The sequence below is a fragment of the Nannobrachium achirus genome (genome assembly GCF_963921795.1).
Source record: "Nannobrachium achirus genome assembly, chromosome: 19".
In the NCBI taxonomy this organism is placed as follows: domain Eukaryota; kingdom Metazoa; phylum Chordata; class Actinopteri; order Myctophiformes; family Myctophidae; genus Nannobrachium; species Nannobrachium achirus.
In genome coordinates, this window is record NC_137826.1 from 4,339,461 (window position 1) to 4,357,053 (window position 17,593).

Genomic DNA, 17,593 nt, shown 5'->3' on the forward strand with positions numbered 1-17,593 from the left:
CGCTGTGAGCTTGTATATCTGCTATTTTTCAATAGTTAAAGCATAAAATAATGATACACAATAATGTGTATCTGTTCTAATGGGTTAAAGGACCACTTCACCTCTGGGACAACCAGATCTTATTTTATTGTTGATGCATGTTGCATCATATGACCAGTTGTTGCATGCTGAAATACTAAAATATCTAAAAACACAGATTGAACACAAAAACAATAAAAAAAATAACTCAGGATTGTGTTGATAGTGTCCCAAACAACAATAAAATAAGATCTGGTTGTCCCAGAGATAGATAGATAGATAGATAGATAGATAGATAGATACCTTTATTATCCCAAGGGGGAAATTTAGTTGTCCAGTTGTAGCACAGCAGTATACAGTTATTTACAAAGTTACAGAGAAGTAGGAAAAAAAGATAAGAGTAAAAACAAGAGCAGTACAGTACCAAAAAAGAGAAGGTGCATCAATAGAGGGGGCGAATTAAATATAAGTATATATACATAAAGTGTCTTACAAAAAGAGACCAAAGCAGTCAATGCTAGTTAGTGCAACAAGTATCTCACTGTCATTGTTAAACAAGACACATACTCAGAAACTACCAACACAACCTAATAGTGCAATGTCGAAAAACAGTGCGAAATAAACAACAGAAACAGCTCAGAGCAGAAGAAACTAGGCAGCGTGTCACCGCAAGACGCACATGAGCACTCTCCCTGGAAGGTCCTTAGAGGTCAAAGTCAATACAGCAATAGTTCCAACTTAATAGTGCAAAGTAAAAAAAAAGGTGACCTGGTCCTTTAATACTGCTCATTGGGAGCAGTTTATGGTTCAGTGCCTTGCTCAAGGACACTTTGGCACTATCCCAAAGGGAGCTGGGGATCGAACCGGGAACCTTCTGATTCCCAAGCGGGCGCTCTAACCTCCTGAGCCACTGCCGCTGTGCGTAGACTGAGTTATCTGATTCATTGGCCACTGAGTCGAATAAATGTTTGTTGCATGTTATGAAATCGCTAATGGCCTAACAGTGAAATGTTTGGGAAATGCAACGTTCTTTCTGTCCAAACATAATTGCTTGGCTTCACACTTGAAATAGCTTTATTCTTGGGCTGGGCGATATGGACAAAATCAAATAGCACAATAGTTTTTTACCAAATACCTCAATATTGATATTGGACGTATATTTTATTTGGTTTTTACCATTTTCTTCTTTTTTTTTGTTCTTTCAAAAATAGCGCAAATAGTTCTGAGCTTGTAGATTGATATCCAAAATACCAGACAATATCAAGTCTCATATGACAATATCAGATCAGTATCCTAACAATATATTGTCCCAGCCCTATTCTTAGGCTCTCAAATCGTATATCCACATGTACTGCTGCGAAAAGTCATTATTTCTCTGCAAGTGTGTACACTAGGACCACAGTCTTTGTTGTACTGCATTTGACTATGAGGAGTACAGAGGCCTCGAAGCAGAGAATAGAACAGAGTCTGTAGTCAGGAAATCATATAATCCACTAATGAATGCCATGTGTCAGAAGGAAATGATAATGTGTTATGGTAAGAAATAAGAATGTATGACGTGACGTAACTATTATTACCCTCTCTTGGCCCAGTTGTGAAACTTAAAGCACTGAAGATAACACTTGTTGCCAGTCTCTATCACTTTCCAGTAAACAAGACTGAAAACATCTGCCCCACGTTCTGGGAAATGACTGGCGTGTGTGTGTGTGTGTGTGCGTGCGTGCGCGCGCGCGCTCGTGTGTGTGTGTGTGCGTGTGTGTGTGTGCGTGCGCGTGTGCGTGTGTGTGTGTGTGTGCGCGCGCACGTGTGTGTTCGTGTGTGTGTGTGTGTGTGTGCGTGTGTTTTTCTCCCCTCTGATGTAGCGCACTAAACTATTTTATTGTTTGTGTGCTCTTCTTCAAAACTCATTGTGTCATTGTTTGAACGTTCCTCATTCTCACAGCTTTGTTGTTTTACAATTTCCTGTTTTTTCCTTTCTCTCTTTCCTCGTTGCTGCAATTATTAATCATTCTGACGCCTTGTTCTTTCGTCACGTGACTGCCTGTGTAGGCCATGGAGGAGTTTGGGACACAGGAGACTTCAGAACAGAACCACGCTGATCTGGAAATCAAGATGGAAGCGGCCAAACAAAATCTTCGCAGGGCAGAGGTAATGTGTGTGTGTGTGTGTGTGTGTGTGTGTGTGTGTGTGTGTGTGTGTGTGTGTGTGTGTGTGTGTGTGTGTGTGTGTGTGTGTGTGTGTGTGTGTGTGTGTGTGTGTGTGTGTGTGTGTGTGTGTGTGTGCGTGTGCATGCACGTGTGCATGCACGTGCATGTGTGTGTGCGCGCGTGTGTGTGTGCACACGTGCGCTCGTGCATGTTTGCTTGTGTGTGTGTGTGTGTGTGTGTGTGTGTGTGTGTGTGTGTGTGTGTGTGTGTGTGTGCGTGTGCATGCACGTGTGCATGCACGTGCATGTGTGTGTGCGCGCGTGTGTGTGTGCACACGTGCGCTCGTGCATGTTTGCTTGTGTGTGTGTGTGTGTGTGTGTGTGTGTGTGTGTTTGAAACAGCTCAGCTTTCTGCAAGGGGTCCAAGCCTCAGCCTCAAGCCACATGCGCCCCCTAGTGGCTCAGCATAAGATGAGGTTTAGTTTTTTTCCCTCATGACACCAGAGCCTGTTGTGTGGGGACGGCTATGGCCCAGTATCAATATCCTTTTGGTTTTCCGTTGTATTACTGAATGAGGTTGGTCCTATTTTATTTATTTTTGGGGGGATAATAGCCCTGTTGCTCACAGAACCCTAAGAAGTGGGCCACAGCCACATTTTTGTGTATCTGACCAAATACTGTCTGTGATACTCTCACTGAACCCAACTGAAGACTGAAGACATCTCCCCTCAGTCAATGATGTAAAGTAACTAACAAGTACTGTAATTGAGTATAATTCCAAGGTTAATTAATCAATATCGTTTTGATATACATGTGATATACTGTTTAAGGTCTGGAATTGGTATTCTGCATAATAAATGCTTTTACTTTTGCTACTATATTTTGCCCATAATATTCAGTGTGGTGTATTTACTCAAGTACTGTACTGTATTTTTACTTTCCAATTTTCAGTACTTTTTTTCACTACATCTCAGATCTCCAGTTATTTGTTTGTTACAAATGGAATCCCTTAAGTTAAGGGTTCCATTTGTACAATCTCAGGACCCGACTCTTTGAGAACCAGAATAGTAAATCTTCCCAACTTTTGTCACCTCCGCGCGGTCTAAGTGAACACAACAGAGCGCTCCCTACCTCCGGTTGGTTCAGCCAATCACAAGCTTCCGCAGGCGGGTCTTAACTGAAGTTAGATGGTGTTTTGATACACGCGTCTCTGCCGTGTTGTTTACGGTCTTCTCTCCGTTTGATGACGTCACAGACGGTGAAGGTGAAGGCGGAGGCGCGCCTGGACCTGCTGCGACAGGCCGGGGTCGCCGTGGAGACGTGGCTGAAGAGCGCCATGAACCAGGTGATGGAAGAGCTGGAGAACGAGCGCTGGGCCAACCTCAACGCCACCGACCCCACGCTGTCCGTAAGTTACCACAGCACTGACCCCTCACTGTCTGTAAAGCCCCTTTTCCACAGGTCCAACACCACACCACTCCAGTCCAGTCCACACCACACCGCCCACTTGTGCCAGGTTTTCCACTACAAGGACCTGGGTAGAGTGGTGTGAAAGTGGTACTAAACGTGGTACTAAAAAGTATCCACTCTAGAGTAGGTCTGAGTTAGGCCAAACAGGGCCAAACACTTCATAATGACTGATCACTCACTGACTTTTCATTTAGACCACCAGGATATAGTTGTAATACATGATAATAGATTATATTGTGTTATAACCCCTATTATAATCTATTATAGTGTTTATTATAATTATCATAGTAATACATTAATACTTTATAGTGTATTATTATCACAGTTATAATCTATTATAGTGTATTATAATGTAGGATAGTTGTAATACAAATCTATATTGTATTATAATCACAGTTAAAAGGGTCAATTTGTTTCTTACCGACAGTGGTACTTTTGTGTAATGGAAAATGTAGATATTTTTATGTGGTGCGGTGTGGTGCGGTATAGTGCAGTGTGGTGTGGCGCTAAAGCTGCAGTCGAAAAGGGGCTTAAGTTACCACAGCACTGACCCCTCACTGTCTGTAAGTTACCACAGCACTACTGACCCCTCACTGTCTGTAAGTTACCACAGCACTACTGACCCCTCACTGTCTGTAAGTTACCACAGCACTACTGACCCCTCACTGTCTGTAAGTTACCACAGCACTGACCCCTCACTGTCTGTAAGTTACCACAGCACTACTGACCCCTCACTATCTGTAAGTTACCACAGCACTACTGACCCCTCGCTGTCTGTAAGTTACCACAGCACTGACCCCTCACTGTCTGTAAGTTACCACAGCACTACTGACCCCTCGCTGTCTGTAAGTTACCACAGCACTGACCCCTCACTGTCTGTAAGTTACCACAGCACTACTGACCCCTCACTGTCTGTAAGTTACCACAGCACTACTGACCCCTCACTGTCTGTAAGTTACCACAGCACTGACCCCTCACTGTCTGTAAGTTACCACAGCACTACTGACCCCTCACTGTCTGTAAGTTACCACAGCACTACTGACCCCTCACTGTCTGTAAGTTACCACAGCACTGACCCCTCACTGTCTGTAAGTTACCACAGCACTACTGACCCCTCACTGTCTGTAAGTTACCACAGCACTACTGACCCCTCACTGTCTGTAAGTTACCACAGCGCTGCACCAGAGTTAGTTTTGACTGCAATTTCGTTCAACCAATCAGATTGCTTCATTCGGAACTACCTTTTGTTTAATGAAAAATAATACATTTGGGAGGTAACATTTAAAATGTCAGACTGATTACTGTAGCTAAATTATCTCTGCGAAAAAATGAGTTAAGCTCGATTTTTTTTTATATATTTCAACTACCACACGCTACGGAAAATTCCGCTTCTCTTAGAACTCGTCTACTCCCCACCTCTGCTGTCATACATTTTCCATCATTGTTCATAAGAGCGTGGGCCATTTCATCCTATCTCAAGAGTAGTCGCTCACATGATAGTTTACTACGATTCCTTATTTCAAGGGACGGTTGGCAACCCTACTGACATCTGCCACTTTGTTCCCCATAAAGGGCACAGCGGATTTAGAGCGAGAGGACGAGGAGACGGAAGACAGCGGAGAAGTGTTGGACGACAGCAGCTCCAGTCCGTCCAGTACGCTGAGGAACTACCCCCTCACCTGCAAGGTTCTCTACTCCTACAAGGTAGGAACTAGTCTAGGGCATTCACCAAATATTTGAATATTCAAATATCCGAATATCAAAGTCACTATTCAACGTTGTTCACCGAAGTCGAATATTCGCTTATTTAGATTTTTTTATTGTTTTCTCTTTAAAAGATATATAGTTTATAAAGCTTGGCTAGATAGGAAGTTATAAGAATGAGTTGTCAATGCCCCTGGTGGATGGATTTGTTAATGCTCTATACCAGGGGTTCTCAAACCTTTTTAGACTGTGACCTCCAAAATAAACATATTTGAACTGGGGACCCCCACCCTGACAAGCACTTGGAATTGTAGGTATTACATTTAATGTGACTCGGTTAGGTAGATAAATATTGTGAAAATAGCAGATCTACATGCTCACAACGCCTCGCAATGCGAGGCGTTGTGGGCATTTAGATCGGCTATTTTCACAATGTTCGCCTCTTGCTTACACAATATTTTTGACATTTTGGCCAGTCCTGTCGAATATTCGACTATTCGAATACTTTGAGGTCGAATAATTCGAATACTAAAAATCACTATTCGTGAATGCCCTAGGAACTACCCTCTCACCTGCAAAGTTCTCTACTCCTACAAGGTAGAATCACCGTTCTCATTTGTTACTGACTTATCACTTGTTCGCGCATTATGTCTCGCACCAAAAAGATAGCCGACCGCGATGAGCTCAAGCCCAGCTTGTCGAGCGGCTGTTTTCTGTGCGAGACAACCGGCACGCAGCCAAAGACAATGGGAAACCAAGACAACCCGCCTTCGATTGATTTCCTGTATCTGTGTGCCTGCATTGAAAGGATTATCCTCTGAGTAGTTTATTGTGTCCTTTTATGAATAGGATTGCACGGCAGCAGCAGTCTATATAGAGAAACTCACAATTCCAAAATACTGTCAATGTTTCCATTCAATGAATCATAAGAGGTTCTTCTATTTAAAACTTTTAGAAAGGAGATGCCAGCACTTACTTTAGAAAGGAATCTTGGAATTTTTATTTCAAGTTGCCCCAGCAGCACAGCAGCAAACATAGGACGTTTCGACCCGTCTGGGTCTTCCTCAGCGTGTATCTTCTATACAGTTTCCACAATCACCACAACCAAATAATTCGATTTACAAAAAACAATGCAATAATAACCGTTCATTCAATCCCTTTGGCAACTGTATTCAAGAAATGGATCCAGTAAGCCTCCCTTTGTAGTTAGTACCCGGTCTCTGTCCCCACCACTTCTCAGTGGGTTGACTACTTCTAAACCTACTTCTAAAGGGTGCCTGCCCCTTTATTGGACTGAAGGAAAAAAAAAAGACTGAAAAAAGAAAGACATGCCATCTCCGGTTTACTCCCCGTATCGGCATCAAGTAGGTGGCCATCTTTTTTAGGAGACCGGAATCAGGTTGGAGTCTGTTACCGTATTTCCAACTAGGGCATTCAACAAATATTCAAATATTCGAATATCAAAGTCACTATTCGACGTTGTTTACCGAAGTCAAATATTCGCTTATTTAGATTTTTTTTATTGTTTTCTCTTTAAAAAAATATATAGTTTATAAAGCTTGGCTAGATAGGAAGTTATAAGAATGAGTTGTCATTGTCAATGCCCCCGGTGGATGAATTTTTTAATGCTCTATACCAACCTTTTTAGGCCGTGACCCCCAAAATAAACATATTTGAACTGGGGACCCCCACCCTGACAAGCACTTGAAATTGTAGGTATTAATGTGACAAGGTTCCACAGATAAATATTGTGAAAATAGCCGATCTACATGCTCACAACGCCTCGCAATGCGAGGCATTGTGAGCTTACTTAATATTTGACAGTTTGGCCAGTCCTGTCGAATATTCGACTATTCGAATACTTTGAGGTTGAATAATTCGAATACTAAAAATCGCTATTCGTGAATGCCCTACTCCATAGCCGCATCTGTCATATACTGTATGTGAATGATGGTTGGGAATCGCCGCTCTAGCCACTAAAGTTAAGGTTTATCACACAAAGTCTTGTTTGTTTCCTTGTTTCTTTACAGTCATGTCAACCAGATGAGCTGACCATTGAGGAGCAGGAGGTTCTGGAGGTCATTGATGACGGAGACATGGAGGACTGGGTCAAGGTACGCTGCACCAACACCTCATATACAGGGTTGGATTAGCTGGGTGAGGATGGAGGGGAAACCCTGCTGTTATCCTTGCTTCTGTTCAGGCCTAGAATTATTGAATGCCTTAACCAGTGAAAAATAGCAGATATACAAGCTCACAGTGTGGCACCGAGTGCCGCGCTGTGAGCTTGTATATCTGCTATTTTTCAATAGTTAAAGCACAAAATAATGACACACAATAATGCCTAGAACTGGAGGATTGATTTTGGGGTTTGTATTGTAAAGTACAACGGTGTGATGTCATCACATTGTGATTTGCAATTCTAGGCAACACAGAAGAGGGGGAACTTTTTTTTTTCCCACACAACTCCTCTAAGGTATATTAATGACATAGTTCAATATTGAAAATGGGTGGTCTTCCCCTTTAAAATCACACAAAGCGGTACACAGTATCTCTAAAGTCATGTCATCAACATCACCAACATATTCCCTCCTGATTGGCTACGATTGCATCCTAAAATTTGTGTATGCGACCTGACGGTCGCTTAGCTCCCGATTAGGGAGTCCTACTGGTATATCTGCTATTTTTCAACAGTTAAAGCTTAAATAATTTCTAGGCCTAAATGGGTTAACTCTGGCAGTATTAACTCACCCACCGCTATTTTTGAGCGGTGGTCACACCGTCTCCATAGCGTGGCCGTGTGTGTATCCGTCTATGTGGGTGGGTGGGTGGGTCCGTATGTAGCCTAAGTACCCCTGGTGACCAGAGAGGTGCTGTTGAGTCTAGTCTGCCCTGAGCATCAACTGCAATACCAGTGGTGGCCTGAGTGACATGGATGGATGGATGGCTCTCTCTCTCACACGCAAGCAAGCACCCCCCCCCCCCCCCTATATATATATATTTGTATTATTATTATTTTTTTAATATTTTTTATTATAATTATTATTATTATTATATATTTGTTTTGCTGTTGCGCAGCCTCCACGACCACCGCTCAGTTCACACGGGTGTGATTTTTAAGACCCTTCTAATGGTCCACACCGCCAGGATTTTGCCTACCTTTAACGTGGGCGCGCGCGCGAATCCATTGCGCGATGGTTCACCGATTCCATTCACAATACGATCCAGGCACGGTAAGCAACAAAACACTACAGCCTTCCATTGCTCAAAGCGAAACCGACGAAGCGCCACGCTGGTGTTGCATAACATTGAACCGGATGACATTTCGGCAGACAGGATACAGGCGTCGTTGTCCCGCCCCCCCATTTCCGTTCTGGAACATCCAGATCCGTTTTTTGTGAATAGCGGCCTTCCATAGAGCGCTATGGACGGCGAATCGGCGATCATACTTTTTTGTTTTATAGTTATTAAAGCTAATTGATAACTCGTCATATTCGTCATAAGCAGAGTGGACCCATAAATATAGCTCGTCAAGCTCGTCATAAGCACTGGATGAGTTAATAAATGCACATGCTATACTATGCATTTGCCCACTCCTCCAGGCCAGGAATCGTAGTGGGCAGGTAGGCTACGTTCCAGAGAAGTACCTGCAGCTGCCCTCGTCCAACAGTCTTCTCAGCATGCTCCAGTCCCTGGCTGCCCTGGACGCACGCTCACACTCCTCCAGCAACTCCACAGAGCCAGAGACGGAGCCCCCCACCAGCCCCGCCGTCAACGGAGACTCCAATGGTGAGCCTTAAGCCCAATCCATACTTCATCAGACTGTGAAGACGAATATCCCTTTGGTGACAGTAAAGATGTATTATTATTGTCGGTATACAACGGTGTTGTGCGTAATTATAGTCGAGCTGTAAGCTCACAACGCGCCACAGAGCTTGTTGGTCTGCTATTTCGAGCTTGTGACTGTGTCATACGGCAGAGCATAAATTGGGCATTAGTACGTTAGTTAATTAGTTTATTCTAGGTGGCGTTAAAAAAAGTCATGTAACTTATCAACACCTGCAGTCGCTGTGTTTTATAGGCTACTGACTTTGTAATGCTCATATAGTTTTATTTTATTTTATTGTATTACTATTATTATTATTTCTGTTATTTTATCCACAGTGTTGAGGAAGTATTAAGACATTGCACAGGCTGCACTGTTGAAACAACATGTATTGTAAGCATGTGACATCGAAACCTACAGCAAAAATCCTTGAACGTTCTCTCTTGGCATTGCAGTGTCGTTCGCCAAGGCCTTGTACGACTACGCTGCGCAGACGGACGACGAGCTGTCCTTCCCGGAGGGCGCCATCATCCGCATCCTGAGCAGGGAGACGCACGAGGACGACGGCTTCTGGGAGGGCGAGTTTAACGGCGTCGTCGGCGTGTTCCCCGCCGTCCTGGTGGAGGACCTGAACTGTGCCGGCGAGAACGGAGACAACCGGAGAGATGGAAGTGCACAGGTACGGACACGAGCACACATACTAACCAAGATATCATGTTATATTATTATTGTGTTATCGTGATTGATTATGTGTGACGTTATTAACGGTAGATTATGTGTATGTGCTTTATGGTACATTGTGATATTTGATAGCTTGTAAGAGTCTAGAGCAGGGGTTCCCAAACTTTTTTGTCTCAGGGCACCCCATAAATATTTTATTTTATTATATAATTTTCACTCCCAGCACCTTATATTTATAGCATATCGTCGTTGTCGGGTGGAAACCTTGTATGTCCAAAACCGTTCGTTTTGTATTTATCATCTATAAAATGTACTATGCGAGGCGTTGTGTGCTTGTAGATCTGCTGTTTTCACTAGTTTTGTGCGACAGTCTTGTATGATGAAGCAGGGATTTGCTTTACCAAAAGACGTACACATTTGAAACTTGGAGATACGAGGTTTCTGCCCGACAGTGACAATATTTTTTTGATTATGCTGCGAGGATAACATTGAGATAATAGCCATTTTGGTTAGAACTGACTGAAAATAACTTTGTACTTCAAGTTTAAAATTATGCAAAATAATATTTTTTCAAGTGTCCAAATAAATTCCAAATATTATCAAATGATCTCGCGGCACCCCTGGACTGCTGTCACGGCACCCCAAGGTGCCCCGTCACCCACTTTGAAGACCCCCTGGTCTAGAGGTCTCCACTTGGCCTGATAGCTATTGTTTTGGTACAGCCTATCTTGTTATGGTTCAGCTCGTCATTGAAGCAGCTACAGTATAACTATGTTGACTGACCTGTATCTCTTGGCAGAACTACCGTACCACTGACATGAGTGTAAAGTGTACTTCTCCCCATGATATCATGTACACAAACATAACCATCACCACCTAGAATCAGTGTTGTTTTTGACAGCAAAGTTTTATTTGGTTTTAGTCATAGTCTTCGGAATAAAATGTCATTTAGTTGTAGTCATAATTTAGTCACCTGAAAAGTTTTTGTTTTAGTCTAGTTTTAGTTGACAAAATTTCATAAGATTTTGGGGCGACTAGATCTACAGTTGATTTAGTTGACTGAAATGTATTTTAGCAGGCCTTGATGTCATCATAATGACTGATTTTACACTTGGCTGTGTGCTGAAAATAGCAGATCTACAAGCTCACAACGCAGCGTAGCGCATTGTGAGCTTGTAGATCGGCTATTTTCAGCAACACCGCAACACCGGAGAGCAACCAAACATAAATGACTCTCTTCTCCACCAGTCCCTCCCCAACATTTTAGTCTAGTTTTTATTTTGTTGACGGCATATAAAAAACGCAGTCGACAAACATTTTTTGTCATAGTTTTAGTCGACAAAATCAACACTGCCTAGAATATTGTCTTGTCTCCTAATTGCCTCGTCGATTATTGATTGATCAGAATTCCACGACAACACACATACAGTCATACACACCACATTGATGTGAATGTATCTGCCCTGGACCGGGCACCCCAGTGTTCATGTTGTTTAATCAACGAGTGATACAGTATTCATTTGTTGGTATTAAGCCTACACATTGAGTAACCCAGGACCTTCCAAACCTGAGACTTTTCAGAACCTGGGAGGTTTTGTGATGGGTTTTCTTGTGTTAAAAAAACACAAAGCAAAGCAAACATAGATCATCTACAAGCTCTACACGTTGTTGTAAATTTGTAGAGTTTCTATTGTCGTACTATAATGTCTGGTATTCCAGAACTCAGGGATGGTACCACCATCCAGGGCCCAATTTAGGTTCTGAGAACCGAACCCGAGCCCACCGTAGCATATGGAAACAAACCCAGAACCTGTGAAATACCTTACATGGCATGGCACTGTTTCACTTAGTTCTTAAAGATTTTTTTTTTGGGGGGGGGCTTTTATGCCTTTATTGATAGGACAGTAGACTGACAGGAAATGGGGGGGAGTGACATGCGGCAAAGGTCGTCCGGATCGGGAATCGAACCGGCGACGCCGCCAGGCATCCATGCCTATGTGGCAATGCCTAAGTGGTATGCGCCTGGACCAGTAGGCCAGCGGGCGCCCCCGTTTCACTTAGTTCTTATGGTCAAAAAGAGACACATGATTCTTGGTGAATACGATGATCTAGGGGTGGGCGATATGGAAAAAATACAATATCACAATATTTTCCCAAGCTGTATCACGATACACGATTTTATCACGATTCTTTTTCACGTCGGTTTTTATGGTTATTTTTCAAGGTACTTGACAAAAACTAGACTCTCTGGGTTCCTTTTGGGAGGTCTAAATTGAACTTTACAAGCATGTAACTCTGACAGTATACAAATGAAACCAAATGGACCCGTACGGGTCCATTTGGTTTCATTTGTATCCTGTCAGAGTTAGGTGGAGACCTTGACATTTTAAAGTTTGAGAACTACTGATTTAGACCAAAATGCAGATTTAAATTGAATTCTGCAATGAATCTCTGTATAAACGATTAAACAGGATGTTTTACAAGGCTCCCTCAATTGTATCACGATATATACGATATCTCTGAAGTGAAAATACATATCGTGGAGACATTGTATCGTCTCAACGATATTTATCACCATATCGCCCACCCCTAAGATGAACTAAACGTTATTGCTTGTCTTTGCGTTCCAGGCTTCTCCTTCCACGTCGGTCCTGTCGGACCGTTCCCCTCGTAGCCCCTTCCAGGCCGGACCCTTCCACAGCAGCCCGTGTCAGGGCAGCCCACTCCAGACACCTACCTTAGGCTCCCCGCAGTCCAGCCCTTCCAGCGCCACAGCCTCTCCTATAGGCCGACCACCCGCCTACATAAATGGACACCACAGGCCACCACCGGCACCAGCGAAAAGCCCCTATCAGAGTAAGACAGGGGTTCCCAAACCTTTTCTTTTTTTTCTTTTTTTTTACTTTTGTTTATTGGGTGTTTTAACAAGCATTCATTGTATGAATCAACAAAATGTTTTAACAATGCTTCGTATATCCCCATTATCACAAAAAACATCTTAATTATATATAATTTTTTCCCCCCCAAACAAGAGAGAAAAAAATAAAAACACTTACAAGAACAATAAGACAAAAAGGAAATAACAACAATAATAATAATAAAATAAAATGAACTTACAAAACAGACACCTCAGTCCGCTTAACCATACAGGTAGGATTATTGTACAGTATACCCGACAAAGCTACCGACCTAACACACATTTTTCAGAGTTTACACATCACCAGACCTCGCACAGTGCTTTAATCTGGAATGAAAGGGAAGCGTATCCTATGTAAATATAGGAAGAAAGGACTCCATATCTTCGAGAACTTTTCGCTCGAGCCATTCAAGGAAAGCCTAATTTTCTCCAATTTAAGAAAGTAAAGAATATCTCTCATCCAGCGCGTATGTGAGGGAGAGACAGGGGATTTCCAGGAGGATAAGCCTCCTAGCCAATAGGGTGACAAAGGCCATGGCATCCTTCTTAGCTTTAGGAAGGGAGGGTAATGAGGGGAATACCCCAAATAACGCAGCCACAGGACAAGGTTCTACATTTTCCCCTGAGATCTCGGATAGAGAGATGAAAATTTGTGTCCAAAAATTCGAGACCCAAAAGAGATGTCTGGTTAAAAACTCTATATTTTATACTTGCTTATTTACAGTATCCGTGACTCCTTTTGGCTCACGGCCTTATGTTTGAGAAACACTGGAGTAGGTTTTAAATAACACTGATGTACTGAACTAATTCATGTTGAAGGGATTTGTACAAGAAGAAAAAGACCATTTGATACATATTGCATTTACTGATGATAATGGGGTTATGTTTGTGTACTCCTCAGGTCCTGTCCAAGGCTCCTCTCAGCCTCCCAAATACCCAGGTGAAGGAGGCCCTGGAACCATTCGCCCTGTAAGTAGTTATTATTTATTCTGTTAGAATGACCTAAATTAACTTGTTTTAAACATCTGCTCTGAAGAAGTCTGAGGAAGAGCGGGCAAAATGTTGCTTATTACTATAATAAATCATTGGAAATGGTAGCTATCTTGTGTGCGGATCTTTTCTTATTTACTCTGTTTACATACCGTACACGAAGTACTTGGACCTTCAGAAAAGCTACAGAATGGGCTGTCGGCTGGAACAGGGAGCTGTTGGGGTACTTAAAAATAACTAAATGCCATTTTAGGCTCCACGGGGGAGTTGAGAGTAAACAGAAAAGTGGCAAAGTGCTTACATTGAACTCTGATTTGATGAGTCAGCTCCACCACACTTTCACTAACGCATAACAACAGAACTAGCTTTATCCACCTCAGCTCAGCACACTGCTGTGGATAGAAAGCATAGTGTAAGTGCACCGCTGGAGGAGCAGGTTAGGTTGTAAACATTAGCACATGGAGCCAGGTGGGGTTTGGAATAAGTACAGAGTGGCAATGGTGGCATGCTGCTGCTTTTTAGGCTTGGTAAGGATGTGTCAGCTGATAGCTGACTCTGGGTCTAATATTCTCTGCCGTTCCGAGTACTATAGGTATGCTAGAGACAAGTAATGTATGATGTACAAAATCACCAAACTTAACCTTTGACCACTTAAACCCTCTAGTGGTAGCCACTCTAAAACAGACTTGAGGCTGTGGCAGTGGCTCAGGGGTAGAGAAACCGTCATTAGAACACGGAGGGTTCCTGAAGGGTTCCCAGTTCGATCCCGGGCTCCCCCAGAGTTAAGGCCTCTCCATACTTTGACCGAAATGTTCGGTGAGTTGGACTTTCCGACGTGCAAATTTCCGAACTCTCATTCGGTGTAATGCTTTTCAGAAGTCGCGAGTGACGTCATTTTGTAGTCGAACCGGACCTTTTGACCGAAAACGGCGGTTTCGGTCAAAGTATGGACAGGCCTTTAGTCTTGTCGAAGATTCTTTGAGCAAGACTACCCCTAGTTGCTCCCATTGAGCAGGTTGGTGCCTTGCATGGTTTCCTCTGCCATCGGTGTATGAATGCATGTGTGAATGTAATGCATAATCTCTGTAAAGCGCCTTGGATAAAGGCAAAGTTAGGAGCCAAATATCAAATACTTACTACTTGCATCCGCTGGTACAGTATTAACGCAGCCAGCTAATCATCTGCGCACAATAAAACATTTTGCAACATGCCAGAATGATCACTGAACATGAGGTTTTAAGGCATGGCCTTCTCCACTTCTTTGTGTCGCTATAGGTTCGTGCTGCGCCGCCACCACCCAAGCAGCATCCCCGTGGGCAGGTGAAAAGGAGAGAGGAGGTGGAGATCACACTGGTGTAGGAGTGTCACCCCGGTGGTGGCAGCAGCAACCTTCAGTCCAAACCTGACGGGACCTGGTGGATCCAGGCGCCCGGTAAAAAAAACGTGAGGAAATCCCCGCCCACCACCCGACCCCTCCTGCGATGGGACCATCCCTACTCCACAGCAGCAAGGCGGAGGAGAGGCCCTTACACGTTGCCTTCTCCCTTTTCCTTCTCCCCCACAAGACAGTGCACCAGCTAGCAGTGTGGTGGAACAAACTCATGTGCCTTTCTATCTCTTAATTCGTCTTTCTCCGCCATGTCCTCTCGTGCTCCGTTTGTATTTTTTTCATTGTTTGCTCCTTCTCTTTGCTATACAACCGTCTGTAGCGTCTCGGTTTCCGAGCGTGCCTATTTTGTTAACACTATTCTTGAACGTTGGGCTCTTGAGCTGAGAGTCCCGCCTTGGTTGGGAAATTATTACAATTGGATAACTATGCAACAAAGTTATGCTGGGAATGGAGGTGCATACATATTATATACATTCGTTGTTTTCAAAATGTAGCTTCAGGCTAAACCAAATGTCTGGTTGTCTCCATAATACAAATCCAGTGTAGAAGAGGCTGGTCCTCTTCTTTTTTGAGTAAAAACACAAGCAACTATTCTAAAAGTTTCATTAACAAGGGAAAAGTGGCAATTTTAGCAAGAGGTTTGTTATTTCAGTAGGGAGAATCTCTTAATGGGGAAACGTAAAATAGAAAACAATTTCCCCTTCATTTATGTTGAATTTCGAAACATCTTGGGGATAAACGTAGTACCTACAGTATGAAACCACATACTCCGTGTTTGCTATTGTGTTGTAAAATAAGTATTTAGCTACTTCATTATCAATAGTAATCTAGGCCTAACCTAGCCAACATTGGCCGTCGATGAGGAAACTCAGTCAGAAATAAAGGAAAGGGTTGCCTTTTTGTGGCAGAGGATTTACAAGCAGCATATTATGGTGTGGAGAGGTCAGACATTGCCTTTATCTTCAAGGAAGAAAACACCTTGAGCTGCTATAGCTACCCAGTGGAAATGTATACTGACTGAAATACTGAAGCACTTTTTAAGGTCTTTTTATTCCTTTTCAGTATTGTTGGTTGGTCTCTTTTGTTGGATGCTTGTTCATTTCAATGTTTGTTCAAATGTTCTTGTTTGACATTTTTGTTGACCAACTTATATTGGTATGAATAATTTTCTCTTTTTAACTGCTCTTGTTTTATTTAGCCTTAAATAGCTGTTGTAGTGTCTTTGGTTGAGAGTGAGAGTATGATCCTTGATCATATATTTTTTTGTTTTGAAATATCAATAGTTTACAGAGCTTGGAGCGGATGGACGTCTGTCTGTGCAAATAATAGGACGTAAATTTTTAGATTTAGGATAAAAGCCTATTGAAATGTTGTTTAATTTGATCACAGGAAAAGAGATGTTTGTCAGCCGAGTTGCTGTGTGTTCTCGTTGATCTCCTTGAGATCTGAATGTCATCGAACTTATTTTTGAAGTTTATGTTTACCCTGTTCTGTTTGAAAAAAAAAGATAGTTGTCAGACTCAATTCTCTTTTCCCAATAGAGGAGTTGATTTTTAGTTTGCCACTGGTCCTTGGTTTCCATTTTGCATTATATTGGGCCCTCTTTATCTGAAAACTGAAATTCAGTTACAAACTGCCCACGTTTCCATCGTGTAACGTTCTACAGAGGTTATTGAGCATCATAGTTATATACCAGTGGATATTAAACAGTATTTATTGTGTACAAATAAATGTGAAATAAAATTAGTTGAAATAAAACACCATAAATAAAATGTGTGTTGTGTTGATTTAATGGAATCATAATATGATAATATGATGTTATGTATGATATTATTATACATCATTATACACGTTATATACTTAATTTATTAAGGTTGAGGGTTTAAGTTGTTAAATGTCTGAAAATGTACATGAATCCAACACAAAAAGTGTTATCTGCAACCAGGCCTGGAATTCCGTCATTTTAGGGGCAAGGCCACTTGGCCTTTGGTGTTGTCCATTTTTTGAGGGCACAAAGGCCAAATGCCAGGGCAGGAAGGCCATCAAATAAAACAGGATTTTAGTCCATTGAAAGAATTTGTTGAATTTAAGGGTTAGGGATGATAACTTAATCTACAGTGAAATAGATAAATGATGGTATTTACAATCTGATCCATGATCAGCCCTGCACCAATCAAAGTCACGGATTGGTGGGGACACAGGGGAGTTAAGATTTCAGAATCTCAAAAAACAAAACACTGGTGTCTACTGACAAGAAATATACACCGGTGTCTACTGTACATATTGGCAAGAAAGAGACAGAGGAGAAAGTGGTTCAGTCAGCTGGGCATTAAGGCCACTGTGGCCTCAGGTCATGCCATTGTTTTGAGGGGCACAAGGCCAAACTGAGGGGCAACGGTGGCCATGGCCTTCATGGCCTCCCTGACCTGTCTGCAACACAATTTCATACAA

General features: G+C 42.5%; 1 protein-coding gene across 1 annotated transcript in view; it reads left to right on the forward strand.

The window, feature by feature from the left end:
• The window catches only part of LOC308305179 (F-BAR and double SH3 domains protein 2-like), a 98,720-nt gene extending 81,871 nt beyond the window's left edge, over positions 1-16,849 (forward strand). The window contains exons 12-20 of the mRNA XM_080749885.1: positions 2,068-2,166; positions 3,420-3,572; positions 5,207-5,338; positions 7,369-7,452; positions 8,941-9,127; positions 9,620-9,843; positions 12,476-12,701; positions 13,664-13,731; positions 15,028-16,849. Of these exons, the coding sequence (XP_080606011.1) occupies positions 2,068-2,166; positions 3,420-3,572; positions 5,207-5,338; positions 7,369-7,452; positions 8,941-9,127; positions 9,620-9,843; positions 12,476-12,701; positions 13,664-13,731; positions 15,028-15,111 (1,257 nt within the window). The 3' untranslated portion in view covers positions 15,112-16,849. The remainder of the gene's footprint in view (positions 1-2,067; positions 2,167-3,419; positions 3,573-5,206; positions 5,339-7,368; positions 7,453-8,940; positions 9,128-9,619; positions 9,844-12,475; positions 12,702-13,663; positions 13,732-15,027) is intronic.
• Positions 16,850-17,593: the final 744 nt, after the last annotated feature.